Source organism: Haliaeetus albicilla, chromosome 15, assembly GCF_947461875.1.
Source record: "Haliaeetus albicilla chromosome 15, bHalAlb1.1, whole genome shotgun sequence".
Taxonomy (NCBI): Eukaryota; Metazoa; Chordata; class Aves; order Accipitriformes; family Accipitridae; genus Haliaeetus; species Haliaeetus albicilla.
Window position 1 is genome coordinate 2754103 of NC_091497.1, and position 16412 is coordinate 2770514.

Consider the following 16412-nt stretch of genomic DNA (forward strand, 5'->3'; position numbering starts at 1 on the left):
GAACAGCTCTGTTTGGAAGCTGTTCCTGTGGAGCTGTTGGATCTGTATTGGTTTGACAATCAATATTGTCGCTATTGTCAGTATATCAATTATTTGCTATTTAATGCCTAACTTTTCATAGACAGGGATATTAGTGGTATGTGCTTGCAGACTGAGGAATAATTTCAAGATCCTTTCAAATTCTGTGGAAATGTCATTTGATTACTCGTTACTTCATCATTAGTTGTTACTTCCTACAAAGGAAGACCTCAAAAATCCTTATCATTCAAACATCAGTAATTACTTTTTAATGCCATTTCTTTACACAAGCATGCTCAGTGTCATACTTCTGTTGAACGATGTTTTGGTGTTGCTCCCAGTTAGACAACGCATATCCCTTCAGCGACTCTATACAAAATGGCAAGTGGTTTGAGGGCCTCAGGCTCAGCCAGAGATGTGCATTCGATAGCCTAGACTAAACGATTAACTGTTCCTTTGAGCCACCAACTTCTGCCAATCTTTTTGTGCCTGATGTTGATTTTTTCTCGTGTTTACCCTACAGGGCTCTATGAAAACTATCCAACCAATGCAGAACCAGAATGCTGTGATGTCAGATGGGGACTATTATCAGATCATCAATCCAAAGGGACTATAAAAACAAGTGGCTCAACAATGTGTCACAGGACATCGCTCACAGTTTCATCAGCATCAAGACTGTGTAACAGCAGACTTAAACTGTGTGTTCTTGTATTAATTCTCTTACATACAGTACTTACAGTCTCAGCAGCACAGAACTCAACAGGACTGGGCTTTGGAGGCATAACAACTTTGGAAGATAATTCAACCAATGAGGAATAAAAGAAAGGATTCACCTTACATGATAGAAACACAAGAGGCCCAAATGACTACAGTCAAAAATAGCAAAGACTGAGTGCTTTGCCCTCAGATCTCTTCTTGAATGACCTTTTGGGTAAAATGAAAGGAATGGGCCACTACCCAAACAACAAGGACGCACGAACACAGCTTTTTATTGACTAAAAGGCTGTATGGTGACTTAAATTTCTCACACCATTTTATACACTGTGTTTTAATGTTTGGAGTTTCTTTTTTGTTTGGTTTTTGCACTTGTTAATACAGGATTTTATTTTTGGGACGGTTTCTCAAAGCTAAATTAAGTCTTTTCTCTGTCGATATATTTCTAGTCATTGTGTGTGTTCATCTGATAGTTTTGTCTTTTATGTCCTGTCAGTTTCTATTAGAGGAATGACTGCTATGATTCCATGACATAGCAAAAAAAAAAAAAACAAAAACAAAAACAAAAAAAACACAAAACACACAAAAAAAAAAACCAACAAAAAAATCACAAAAAGAACAACAAAACAAAATTTAACAAAAAAAAAAAAAAAAAGAAAAAAAAGCAACCACAAATAAACCCAAACAAACCTAACTGTCCTCTTACCCACGGGAACCATTCATCTCCTTTCCCCTTCCCATCTCCCATCGCAGACAACGTCCATTTGCTTCTGTCTGTGTAATCACAATGAATGGGTACACAATTCCAGTGTGCCTCTGCCACTGTTGCACAAACCAGTTGACTGAGCAAACCCAAAAGGAGCATGAAGGGGGTTCCTTTTAGCTGAACAAACAAGTGCTCTCCTTACAAGGTGGGATTGGACAGTTAAAAAATGTAAAGAAATATATAACAAACTGTTGCTCCAATACCCGTTTTGAAGAAGTCCAGTCCTTTCTCACTGGTCAGTTGAACAGGAGCAGCCTTTTTTAGATATGCTACGTAAAACCAGTTATGCTCAGCAAGTTGAGTAGTTGGGAAGCCTTCATATTGGAGGTGAAGGATTGGCATTCATTGTGAATTACGTTTTGAGTTCTCCTGCTGTCACATAACCAGCAGCTTTCCATAAGGAATGGGAGCCAAGAGCTTCCAAAATCCAAGTCTTTTTGTCTCAACAAGATTACACTAGAAGCCTTTGAGCATCTACGATACAAAGTATCCCTTTGGTTTTGATTCCATTGTTTTTCTAATATCTACGTGTTGTTGAAAGTTACTCTAGTTATTAAGGGTGCACAAGAATGTGTTAGCACAGATAAAGAAACTATTTTTTTTTAAATATATAGGACAACCGTTTTCATAAATGTGCAATAAAAACAGTAAAGATATACTAGGAAATGAGTAGTCGAGAAAAGATTGTAATATGATTGCTGATTTTTCATTGTTTGGGGTGGTTTTTAATTTGTTTACTTTTATTTTTGTGGGAACATTTCACCTGCTGAGTGTATGAGAATTTGCTTTTTAAAAAGGCTTTTTAGAGTTTACAGTAGAATCAATGGAAGGAAAAGTTAATAAGGGCTGTTTTTAAAAACTTTACATTCCTTCCTATTCTCTAACTACACTTGGGAAGTGCACTTTAGAGATGTTTGTTGTGTAGCTGGGAGATGAAGGAAAACTATAGGAAATGTTGTCTTAGGAAATAAAATATAGTTACCTACTTTCTAACTATGAAATACCCCTTGATAAATATTAATGTTGTAAGAACATTTAATCACTGGTGCATAATGCGTTTTTGTATACACTTTATGGTCTGTTAAATTCTGGAGAAAAACAAAAAGAAGATAACCATGCTGCTTAAGCGGTTCAAGATGCACATGTTAAGCTTCAAAAGCTCAAATATTTTGCAAGAGTATTTGTTTTGATAGTGTTTTACTACAACCCGGACTGAAGAGCCTAAAATGATCTGTGCAAATATGACAACAACAAAAAGCACCAGCTAATGCAAAATTCTTCAGCACTGGTTTGTTTCTATACTTCCTCCCTTCCCTTCCTTGCACATGCTATATTTTGTTCAATAAAACATGGTGCTTTTTAGTTATTTTATTTTCTGTTAGAGGGGCATGTATTAATTATATTGAATTGATGCAAAAAGTGGGGAAAAATGTAGAAATGCAAATGAAAAAGCCTTAACTAATGGTAGAATGTAGACTTTTGAAAGGACAGAGATGTTACTGAAAAGTGATGGAGCAATAACTGGGCAGTGCTCTGGTACTGTACAACAGCTGATGAGTCACACTACTGAGAAAGCTCTTACTAGGTGAGCTCTTGTTCAACTGACCTCTTAATTCTAGTAAGTGTGCGTGGTCAGTAAACAGTTTGTTATAACCTTTATCTACCTCTGCTGTGCAAAGGCCATCCAACATCCATTTCTGTGACGTTCCTCATGGTTTTTTGTTCACGCCATTACTCACTGTCATCTATTTTTACACTGTACCAATACAGTAGCAAGTCTGGTTCATCCCGATTGAATTGGCACATGAAGAAGAGTTATTATTTCTGTTTTGCCTCATGGTGAATTAATGTAGAGAGCTATCTTTAAGGCATTTTCTTTCTTCTCTCCTGCTCTTCTTCATTCTTCATCCCTTATTTTTCTATAACAATGTTTTCAGGTGGTGACAGTGAAAAATATGACTCCTCCACTGCTTGGCTACACTCAGTCACGTGTCATACAATATGAGAGACACATGAGGAAAAACAGTGACAACATCAACACATCCATAAAGTAGCCAAATTAAGCTTGGGCAAAATGAAGTGGGAAAAAAAAATTACAGACTTTCAATTATTACACAAGTACAAGATGTCATAAATTCCTCCCCCTTTCCCCACCTGGAGTTAGTGCCTGCAGTTCAATGGTCTGTGAATTTTCTCTGTCATCTTTTTGATGTCTATTTCTTTAATTTTTGAAACAAAGAGTCATGTTGCAGAGATGACTACTGCTGGGGTATCTGTTGCCATTTTCACTCCAGCAGTGTGGCATGCAGCTTCTCTTGGTGGCACCTGGGACATCAGGAATAGACAAAGACTCTTCTATGAAGTTAAGCAACACGTAATCATGTATGATGCAAAATTCCATTCCATCCATTCCTCATTCGTAATAGTTTTCCTGGCACAAACTTAAGCATGCTTGATATTGTGCACATATTACTTTTTTGCCAGAATAAATTTGCATCTTGCCACTGCTATAACTGCCATCTTGTTCCATTTCTCCTTGTACTGTATGCCTAACACATACATGATAAAGAGCTGGCTTAACAAAGAAATAGTACTAAAATATTTCTGCAAATGACTGATGAGATGAAAAAGAAAAAAAATAGAATAATATTTATTTTATGATCATATGGAAGAGAGAAATTTCCCATGTCTTTTATCGTCTTATTTTCTGCAATAGGGAAAATCCAAATTTTGTGCAATATGTTAATACTGCTAAGCCAAATGTCATATAACATAACTAGAGCTATATGTTATTCCTTATTGCATTTGCATTTGGTAATACATTATACTGATGCTTTTTTTTTTCATTAAAGAGACAGTATCTTTTTTTTTTGAAAATATAGCAGGTGAAGGCTGTCCTTCTGCACGCCATAATTTAAAGACAAAACCAACAAAACGTTAGAATGAAGTTTTAGTTCTATAAATGATGAAACCAAGCCATCAGCTGCCAAAGAACCTGTGGAACAATAGATACAAACCAAACGTAGACTTTCAAGAAATTCCTTCCTGAGGGTTAAAAATAATGTTACCCTAAGTGATTAAAGAAGAATGAGTGCTGTATTTCAAACAGCAGAGATGGCAGGTTTCATCTGGTACGCAATGTGGCGCTCAGCTTATATAATTATATTCTTCTATTAAAAAGCAAGGGACAAGGACGTTGTCTTCTGCTCTCTCTGTATTTGCTCTAATGAATGTCCTTTTTGTAAGCATTGCCTCTCCGCGCAGAAGTTACCTGCTTATTGTGAGAGCTGAAGACAGCTTATGTACGTGCACGCAAATTTACACAGTGAAACCTGTCTTAAGCGACTATCCAAAGCACAAGCAAAACTCATGTGCAGAGTAGAGGTAGCTCTAAGGAAAGTGAAACAAATTTGTCATAGGAAACGTCAAGCTACCTGTCAGCAGTCACCTAAGGGGTCTGTGGCGGTGCCGGGTCCTTACTGCAGCTTTCACTGTCCCTCCCCTCAGTGCCCCAGGCCCGTGATAAGCTCTGCCCAGGGAGGCTTCGAGCTGGGCTCAGAGTCACGCTGACTTCAGTGGGCCTCGATACAGGCACGGGAATGCACCCACAAAACATCCACCGTAGCACATAGGTCTCGGTTCATTGTCCCATAGTCTTTACTCAGGAATTGCTCGCGGGCATAGTGCATCAACAGAGGATGCTGAGTCTTAACAAGAGCCTGGTGATGGCAAATTAATGGTGAATGGTTCTGATTTCTTATCCTTGTCTGCTATTTTATTAGCTTGGTGAAGGAGTGGTTTCAGAATTTAGCTAGGAACACAGAGGACAAACTAACAGAAACCTCGTCATTGCGGAGATGAAATTAAATAGCCTTTCTGAGGTAAAAAGAGGCTCTGTCATCAGTCAGCAGCTGTCAGGAGACAGCAGTATTTTAGAAAAGCTTGGGAAAAGAATATGTTCAGTTCTGAATATGACAGTTCTCGTTAAAACTAGATTTGGGGATGGCAAATAGGACTGGAGCGCATAACATTTCAACTGAGGGATTTAATTTGCCTGCAGGTTCTGCAACAACTCTGAGCAATCACGTTTACTGAACACCTCTAAGTTTTCAAGTACTTTCCGGCATTTTTTCCAGATGTTAACAGGCTTTATCTGTCCCTGGAGGGGGAAGAAGGGAGAGAGAACTACTGTGAGTGATGAAACTAAAAAAAAGCAAAACTAGAGCTGGGCCAATTTGGAAAATCCATCTGAGAAACAAGCTATACTTCTTCAAAATATAACAGAGATGAAAAAAAAGATGCTTATGTAGGTGTAGAACTGTATAGAAATAGTTCTATCTTAAAAGAGACACACCAATATGTGTTCTCCACCATTATTACAAATACAACAAAACCACCAAAGGATAAGACTTATAAAATAAATAGGGCCAAATTACTGTATTTATATTCCTTACTATGGAGTGTGAATTTCCAGGCAGAATTTCAGCAGCAGAAATATATTTTGTAATAAGAAAAGTAAAAAATTTGGGGGGAAGGGACATATTTAGTTATTCATTCCACTATCCTGTATTCTATAAGCTTCGTTATTATTCTTCTGAACTTTTCATTCAAATCCTTGACTTTTGCAGAAGGTTCCCAGCACAGACCCCGTCCCAGCAGTTCCAGTGGGTGTCAGGAGCGCAGGAGGTCTCCGTCCTGGGTCCCAGGGGAGAGGCTCCATTCGAAGTGCTGACTTCAGCCCTTCAGCCCATTCTCCAGACTCTCTCATTCTCCTCATGCTGTGTTCGTCTCTTGGACATACACAAAATGACTCGGTTTCCTCTTCGGAGCGGACTGTGCTTGCCCTGCTCATGCCTTCAGTCTCAGTCAGGCCCCGTTAGGAAAGTCAGAGAAAGCACTAGTGTACTTTAAGTGCAAGACGTGAGCGGAACACCTGAGATAGGATTAAAATGATAGGCGTGCTTTGTAACCAGCCCTCTGAGTAAAGGGTGAGGATTTTACTAGCTGTGTATGTCTTCAAATCCTTTTGCTATTCTCAGACCGAGGACTATCTCAGCAGAAGGGACAAGAGGTTTGTTGACAAATCGCTCTTTGTGGCAGCTCAGACATTACCCCTCCCAGCTGCCTCCCTGTATGATTTTGCCAGGATTTATTGTCCCAGAGTAGGATAAGCAGAAGAGAAGACATGATGTCCCACTCCAGTGCAAAATGAGGGGCATCTGGGTGAAGACTAGATTGCCAACAGAGACATCTGTAACACAGGCCACACGTACCTTCCCATCGAGACTTTAGCAGTGGAGGGAGTCAAAGCAAGCCAGAGAGGTACTTTCTGTCAGAGGGATAAAGCAGGCAGCAGAGGGAAATAACGTCTTCATACACCGCTGCAAGGTTTATTTGAATGTGTCCTTAGTCAGGACAACGCTGAGCATTGCTGCACCAAACTTTTGTGCATCTTATAAGTGGTGAATATACACCCCTGAATTAAGCTGGGTGAAGTGTAGTACACAGTAGGAGTTGGTGATATAAAAAGAGAATCTACTGAGGAAGGTGCCACCTAAGCCAGTGGTCTCCCCTGGACAGGATAGTCTTATTTTAGCCCTCAGAGTCGTCCTCTGAGCATCCAGGAAGTACCTATCTCCACCAGGGATTCATGTTTCTAAAGTTGTTTACTAGCCTTAGGCTCCTACACCAGCTTTTTTTTGCATGAAATACGGATGGAGGATGAAGTGATAACCCTATACCAGCTAGAATGCAGTGATTGAGTTTCCTCTGAATGCACACTAGTCCTCTCTCTAATCAGCAGGCTACTCTTTACTGAATGTGAAAGAAGTATTTTTATCTGTTTCTTTTCTGGTGTTGCTCCAGTGGACACAAATTAATGAAGTATTAATTGGCCTAGTCAAAATATGCAAGGTCTGGTTACAGCACACATGTGGGAGAGGGATGCTCTTCTCCTCTGAGGAATGTAGACAGATTATATATTAAGCAGTCGATAACGTGGTAGCATTACCTAATTTTGACAGCATTTATTACAATTTGCACAGGCAATACAGGATTTCAACCAAATGTGCTCAGTTCTAGTTACGTCACCTGATGGTGAAGAGCACCTAGCACATTACAGGACCAAGTTCCTATGTGGTAGTGGTACTTAACTATCGTCAGCTACTAATCAGCTTTCTAGGAAAACTCTGAAAAGAAAGCAGAGCAGCTACATTGGTTGGAAGATATCAGGCCTGTGACTAGTGGGAAAAATAGTCACTAGTTTTTGTGGGTTTTGGAGAAGACCAGTAAAAACAAAGGCAGAAGAAGGAAAAAAATTGTCTTTTCTTTCTCCTATTCATTCCCTTCCTCCACTTTCCCCTATCTCTGACAGAGTCACTGGTCTGACCTAGGATATATTTTTGCTTTAGTAGCCCTCTGAAAAATTAAATGCATTTGATAAGATGTAAAGCTCTCCTACTTCATATTTGCTACACGTGCAGGAAAAAAAACACACACACCCCCCCCCAAGCAAACCAAAACAACAACAACAACAAAAAACACAAAAAAAGATTTATTTTTTCCTTCACAGAGAGGTGTTCTCCCATCAGTTTTCTATCCATCACTAGTCCACAGGTCCACTGAATTCAATGGGACTCATGCTTTTCATTTAGATAGAACTAGGATTAATGCTATGGATCAAAACCTGCCAGTTCCAGTACAAGTCCTTCCACTGACTTCAGGGAGGATTTGGAAAGCCCAAGGTCCCTTTGAGCACATATAAACTCACATGGATAAGATAAATAAGCATGTGAACAGCTGAAATATTGAAATGTTCCAAAGGTTTGTCCAAGTGGTTGGTCAAATAATTAGCTGCAGCTCTATGCAAAAGTCATGTTGAGCCAAAGCTTTGAGCTTTGCTTTGATAGACCTTTCTTTTTCTGAAATCTAACAAGCTTCATTCAGGGTTTGAATATGCAAAAACTTACACAGGATTATAAATACTAGAAGAAATATTGAAAAAAATTGACAATATTTTCACTCCTACAAGTGAAAATTAAATTCAAGAATTCTGGTTATTACATTTTTTATTATTAACCCTTAATGACTATTTATTTATGTAGTTCTTCAGAAGCTGCTTGGTTTCATTTGTTTGTTTTCTTTTGCTTTGTTCAAAACCAGATTTTTGGCCTTTTAAAGATTCATATTGAACTATGCAGCTACAAATTACATGCTTATGTTAACAGATTTGCAATTAAAATTATTCTACTCTTCTGTTATTCCCAAATTGTATGAACAGAAAGCTCATGTTAAAAGCAAATTTAATTAACTGTGTTTAATCTTGTTTCCTTTTTCTTTTCCTTCTTTTTTTGTTTTTTCTTTCTTCAGAGTTAAGGACTGGATTTTATTTGAAATGGCCTAAACTGGCATCAGTGTTTTTTAACTATATGGAATGTCCTATGATTCTTAGCATTGAAAAGAGGGCTAAGCGGTCCTGCCAGAAAAAAAAAAAAAGAAAAAAAAAAGAGAAAAAAACCTGTAAATTGTAATAATATATTAAATATTGTATTATTATAGCAACTTTAGTTAAGCAACTAATACTATCTTTAATTTTTTACAGAGAACTTTGATGAAATAATTTATTACAATGACTCACAGAAAAACTTGTTTTCAAAATGACAGGAGAAACTGTTGAAGATTGTGAAAAAATACTAAAAATAATGCTCTACTAAGAATAAATTTAAAGATGCAACCAGTGAGTCTGACTTTTTGGGTACTAGGGATTTGTGAATGAAATTAAGCCCAAGGTGTTGGGGGGGGATAATTATTTTAAATAATGATTAAATTTAAACAAACTTCCTTTTTCCTCAAAAGAAAAACAAATTTAAAAAAAAGAGGAAAAAAACCAAAACAAAACAGAAAAGAACCTGTGTTCTCACCTGGACTGCAGCTACCTATTTCGTAAAATGCCTCTGACAAAAATATAAAGATTGAGGTAATTTCCTCATATTTGACTGGTTTTCCAGACTGTACTGTATAACATAGCATCAGTACTTTCCAGCTGTTCATCTCAGACTTCCTATCAAGGGAATAAAATTAGAAGAAATGAAAAATAATACCTACAAAAGAAAAGCATTTAATTTTTAGATCATGTGTATATCAAACTTCAGTGATGTGACATCTACAAAAATACATGTTCATTTATTACCTGAGGGATAGTCAATAGTTTATGATGAGGATCTGAACCAACAAGTGGTATTAGATATTTGTCTGTCTGGTCACACGAGGATCAGTTATTCTCAAAAGGGATTGGTAACAAAACAACACTTCAGAGAGGTAAGTACAGAGACATTTACAAGTCAGATTTCAAATGTTTTAGGAACCATTTTAGGTGACACTAAATGATGGCAATACGTCTGTGGAAATCAGTGCTGTCCCTCCTGATAAGATGAGCCAAAATAGAGTGAAGCCGGCATAAGGTACTGTGGGAAACAACAGGTGAAAATAAAAACTCATTTGTAACAGTCTGAGCCATAAATAACGGTGAGGAACTAAGCCAAAAGACTCCCAGTTCCCTCATAGCCCTGTAACCCATCTGAGATCTCCACTCACACCTTCCCAGCCACCTGCCTTTCTGGCCCAGCCACCCGCTCACCCAGGTAGGTGCGTGCAGCGAAGGCCACCACGACTGTTCCCTTTCAACATACAGATTCCATACAAACTCCTTTTGCGTGTCAGAATGGTTTGAAGCTGGATTTCCCCTGCCATGAATGGCTTCAGACATTGTGAATGAGAGTAATTTAAATGACTCAGTAGATTAAAACCAGTGGGCCAGCGGTGCCAGTTCATCATTAGGCCACTGGCTTCCCAGGAAGAGACATGAGGCCTCAGCTCTGTTTCAAACCTGGGGTCAAATCTCCCTGACTGCAACAAGATCAAGGTTTCGCTTTATGTGTGCAACGCCATAAGGCCTAAAGTAAATGCCAGTGAAGTGTGGTTCCTATTTTAAGAAAACGGTTTGGAACTCAGAATTAAATATCTTCTCTGGCTGGCCATTATTCACATGGGGATGAGATGAAGGAAACGGAGTATCTGTAAACCAAAGTAAAACTCATTAAGCTTTTGATATATATGTAATGTTATTTCAAGAACCTTGTCTTTCTTTTTTTTCTTTATAACTTATTTTCCATCTTTTTTAGTTTAACGTTGAGTTGTTCCACTTTTTTTAATAAAGCTTCACTTGACTACGCTAGCCTATACTCTAGACTAAAAATGACGGACTATGTTCTTCAAAAGTAAATGCATTTACCAGACCAAGCAAGCAATGAGTTTTTCAAGCATGTATTCATCACTTCTACCCACTTAGCTTATTCAGTCCTCTTCCATGCCCTCTTGCTTGTGGCCTCCTGCTTAATATGCCCTGAGCATTTCTTAGAATCATAGATTCATGGAATGGTTTAGGATGGAAGGGACCTTTAGAGATCTTCTAGTGCAACCCCCCTGCCATGGCAGGGGCATCTTTCACTAGGTCAGGTAGCTCAAAGTCATGTCCAACACAGCCTTGAACAATTCCAATGAGGGGGAATCCTATAATGGGCAACCTATGCCAGTGTCTCACCACCCTCATTGGAAAACCAACCTAAATCTACCCTCTTTCAGTTTAAAACCATTGCCCCTTGTCCTGTCACTACAGGCCTTGGTAAAAAGTCTCTCTCCATCTTGCTTATAAGTCCCCTTTATATATTGAAAGGTATCCCCAGAGCCTTCTCTTCTCCAGGCTGAACAACGCCAACTATCTCAGCCTTTCTTCACAGGAGAAGATAATTTTTGTCGTCCTCCTCTGGGTCCGCTCTAACAGGTCCATGTCTGTCTTGTGCTGGGGACCCCAGAGCTGGATGCGGTACTCCAGGTGGGGTCTCATGCGAGTGGAGTAGTGCTGTGGAGAAACACCTTCCTCAGCCTGCTACCCATGCTGCTTTTCATGCAGCCCAGGAAAAGGTTGGCTTTCTGGGCTGCAAACACACATTGCTGGCTCACATCCAATTTTTCATCCACCAATATCCTTAAGTGGTTCTCTGCAGGGCTGTTCTCAATTTGTTCATCCCCCAGCCCGTACTGGTACCAGGGATTGCCCCTATCCAGGTGTAGGATCTTGCATTTGGCCCTGTTTAACTTCACGAGGTTCAAATGGACCCTCCCCTCAAGGCTGTCAGGGTCCCTCTGGATGACATCTCTTCCCTCAAATATACTGCACCACTCAGCGGTGTGTGGTGCCAGCCACAAACTCACTGAGGATGCACTCAATCCCTCTGTGTTGCTCATTAAGATATTAAATAGATTTGGTCCCAGTGTAGAGCCCTGAGGGACACTACTTGTTACTGCTTTCCACTTAACTGTAAGACTTTGGATGTGGCCATCCGGCCAATTCCTTATCCATTTAACAGTCCATCCATCAAACCCTTATCTCTCCAATTTAACAGCAAGAATGTTGTGGGGGACTGTATCAAAGGCCTTACAGAAGTCCAGGTAGATGATATCTGTAGCTCTTCCCTTGTCCACTGATGCAGTCACTCCATTGTAGAAGGCCACTAGATCAGTAAAGCATGATTTGCCCTTGGTGAAGCCATGTTGGCTGTCTCTAATCACCTTCCTGTCTTCCACGTTTTGACATAATTTCCAGGAGGATCTGTTCCATGATCTTACCAGGCGCCGAGGTGAGGCTGACTGGTTTGGAGTTCCCAGGGTCCTCCTTTTTACCCTTTTTAAAAATGGGTATGACATTTCCCTTTTTCCAGGCCCTGGGGACTTTGCCTGACTGCCATGACTTTTCAAATATCATGGAGAGTGGCTTGGCAGCTAGATCAGGCAGTTCCCTCAGGATCCATGGACCATGTTCAGGTTCCTCAGGTGGTCTTGAATCTGATTTTCACTTACAGTGGGGGGGGCTTCGTTCCCCTAGTCCCTGCCTTGAGGTTCAGGGGCTTGAGAGATTTGCACTCTTAGAAATCTCTATCTTTCCAGAATGGGAGTATATCTCTTCTTGTCAAATGCATAGATGCCTTCATCTCAACATTATTTTAATCTAACAGTGATTTAATAAAGATTATCAGGTAATTTTTGTCCCAGGTACAATTAAACCAGAGTAATAGGCATAACTAGACATTTTACTTTACTTATGCTATTCCTCAGATACTTCAGAGAAGCCTTGGCTTCCTTGGAAGATTTTAGAAAGCTACCAGGAGCAAAGCTGCACTCCTATGTACCACATTTCATGTCCCGCTAAAAGGAGATTCAAATCTTCCTACTTATGAAGATTCATGGAAAATATAATTTTTTTTAAAGGCTTTCTATGATCTCTATCCCAATTTGCTATGTAGTAGGTAGTGTTGGAAAAAATCTTTAGGCAAATATTTTATGCCTTACATTTTCTGCTATTATAGAAATCCTCTCTGAATTGTCTGTGGGCTTTTGAGTAGAGGCTTTCCCCCCTCCCAGTAAATCAATCAGGGGCTCTAAGAAAGCTTAAATTCAGAAGAACATACAGATTTGGGAAACAGGTAAGACTGGAGGTACAACGGCATGTAGTACAGGGATATGTTGTCAGACACTAGGAGAAGGACTACTAGGCACAGGCAGACAGTCCTGTATGAAATTTAATAATATAATTTGTATAGCAATGAAAAGGCAAGTGGAAGCCTGTGTCTGGCAAATTAGCAAGTGAGAGTCTAGAATGTAAGAACAAAATTAAAAGTGACAAACAAAATTTCCCAAACAAACAAGAAGCTGGTTCAAGAATTTAGTATTTTTTTGCCATAATGAAAATTGTTTGTAATTTTGAGGGGTTTATTGTTTCAGGTTTTTTTCTTCACCATTTTAAAGGCATCCTCTGCTATTACTAAAAATAATTTTCCAAGCTACTCTGGAAAATTGCTTCTCTTCATGTGGTGACCATTCTTTTGTCCTTGATAACATACTGCTCTGACATTGTGTTCCTGATTAATAAAAATTAAAATAAAAAAGCTGCTTATTAGCTTAAAAAAAAATAATTCATGTTACATCTCTGCAGCAAATAAGTGTACTAGCTTTTTTTTCTGAGCCAGAAAGAATTTCTTATTTGGGAAAAAAAGAAAACAATCTGTTATCTTAAATAGATTGAAGAACACAGCAAAGCTATTGTAGTGCTACAGTAAGAACTGGGTGTAGCCAATAGCAAGGAATCATAATAAACTTACTTTTGAAGGAAAATTATACAATATAAGAAATACACCTTCTTGTCAATATTTTTATTATACATACCATTATATTCACACAGGGGAAAATCAGTGTCAGCTTCAAATCAAATATGTCTTCTTTTTACATGAGTTAGTGGAGCACTGTGTATTCCTATTTTATCAAAATAATATATAATTATATATTTTCTTCAAGGTGTCTTATGATTGTGATGACATTATAAAAATACAAGTTTTCCACACAGAGCTGTAAAAATCAGTCTTGCAAAACAACAGAATGTGTATTACGAACTGCATCCAAACCCCCCGACTTTTGAAATATCAAATGATACATGGAAGCCATGTCATAGTCAGTTTAGACTCATGTGACTTAAAAATCCTGGAAGTTCATTTCATGTTTTAGGGAAATGGAAACAAACTGGCACCATGGCTGGTTCGGTACTGAGGCATCCTTATAGCTCAAATCCTCTAGGTCCTAAATCCAGTTGCACACTTACTCCCACCCCTTTTGACAGAACACAATAGGATCAAAGTTACTCTGACTTGTCGACAATAAACTATTCTGGAACTTTTTGCCCTCATATTCACAGTATATGGTTCTTGGCTTTATTAATATTCTGAATTTCTACTCATAGGTGTAGGCAATTTTTGGTTACTCAGGGGGCTGCTATACAGAGCAGGAGGAATCTTGCTACAGTCAAGAGGTAGTTCCACAGCTGTTCTGTGGAGGCTTTCCAGATTGCATTAGTTTCATGGGGCTTGGGGTGGTTTTTTTCTGTTTATCGTTATTACATGAGGTCTCATGGATGTTGATACTATATCTCCCAGAAGCACAGAATTTGGGGCAAAATTTACCCACAGGAAAGCAATTATGAATTGTTTCTTCATCTTCAGCCAGAGACTAAGTTCAGCAGTAACACTTATCTACGCTGTCTTTGAACTTACACAATATTTTCTTTAAAGCAAAGATGGACATGAAACAAATGTTCCGTAGGGTCTGAAGAGTCTCTTTCTTAATAAAACTTAGCATTTAGAAACTTGGAACTGAATTTGTCTGCCAGGTCCTGTACTGTGTGCAATTGAATCAAAGACCTAGAGCTGAACAACCTCCCTTTCTCTGATCTTCTGGTAATCAAAATTCCCATTTAGGTGTTGATGCTCTGTCTTATTTGTAATTCAGATCTCATTTCACTCCTTAAGAGATGTCCCTGAAGTGTCAAATTTTAAAACTGAATAAATAAATTTCTACCCTAAATAAAATGCATGAATATATCCATTATAAGCATAATGGATTAAATAAACAAAAAAATTTAATGCAAATTGAGGCTTGCAGTGCCTAGCTGACATCTACCAGCTCTACAGCAAATCTACAGCTCTGAGTCAGGTAAACAGGCTCTATAAAATATGTGGGAAAATAAAGTTCTTCACTGTTTAAGCTAGTCAGAGGAAATATTCTCCACATCCATAAGAATTCCATATTCTTAAAATAATTTCCTCACCAGGATTTGGACACCGTATTCAACACTGCAGGAGGAATGAATATATGCAAGAATACCAAATGTCATTCCTCTCCTTATGTGAGATATCCCTCCTCTTTCTCCAAATGCCCAAGGACTGAATTGAAATGAGAGAGAGGAGATTTAGCAATTTTTATGATAGTAGGGGGGGAAAGTTAATTCCTTTCTCTCTCATCTTCTTTCCTCTTGCCCTCCTTGTATTACTGCACACTCTCACACTTTTTTCAATAAAGTGGTTTAAATGTATGCAGCATGTGGGTGATGGTGGTTCAATTTCTTCCTGTGGCTGAGATCTGCATCCTTCATGCAAGTGCCCTCACTTCAGTGGGCACTGGTGCCCCTGCTCTTTTTGTTCTTTTGCCACCACGTGTGACACTTTTCCAGTTCCAAGTTAATGGGGACAGAAAAGGAGAGCCTGGAAACAAGAATGAAATAGTCAAGAGGGCAGATAAATTTGCTTGCTTCATATCCTTTTTCTTCTCCAAGTCTCAGTGTCTTGCTGTAATACATTTCACGTCATCCATCACATCCAGGGACTTCATGACTCATTCCCTCCTCTTCCAAAAGGCTGTCCTCCAGGGATATGCCCGCTCCAGACACCTGGCCCAGAAAGAGGAAGGCAGAGTCAGACATTCCATCCACCACGAGGCACAGGATTTCCAAATCCCAGCACTTTACTTTGCATTCACAACTTCTCTTTATTCAAATACTTTTTTGTTTAAATCACAGGGAGAAAAAAAAATTCTAACCAGTTCTACCTATTTTCTAATGGCCTAGTGATCCCAGAGTCACGAATTTAATTTTCTCTTAGTTAAAGTACCATTAGCCTGTTATTTGAAACAGTTGGGCATTTGCTGGTCACTTAGTGCAATTTCCTTTACTTTTTCATTACAGTAAGCCTGAGCAGTCAATGATACTGAGTTCATCATGAACCAGAAGGGAGATTTGTAATCCAGCATTTTAAATCTTGACAACATATGCTCTTTGCTTGCTCTGATTGTTATTTCCATAACAGAAGTTCCCCTAGAATCTAATTGTAAATATAGGACAAAAAACAAATGCAGGAAACAAACTTTGCAGGGGTCTTGTTGGTTTTGATTGTTTATAAACAATGCTACTGTTTATAAATAAGTTTCACTCCAAACAAATTCCAGCTGTTAAGAAAAAACTGTTTGTGTATGTTGATGG

The 16412-nt window shown here is 38.8% G+C and overlaps 1 protein-coding gene across 1 annotated transcript in view; it reads left to right on the forward strand.

Moving 5' to 3' along the window:
• NALF1 (NALCN channel auxiliary factor 1) overlaps positions 1–7997 on the forward strand; it is a 495855-nt gene extending 487858 nt beyond the window's left edge. The window contains exon 3 of the mRNA XM_069802350.1: positions 542–7997. Coding sequence (XP_069658451.1) covers positions 542–837 — 296 coding nt within the window. The 3' untranslated portion in view covers positions 838–7997. The remainder of the gene's footprint in view (positions 1–541) is intronic.
• The last annotated feature ends 8415 nt before the right edge of the window (positions 7998–16412 follow it).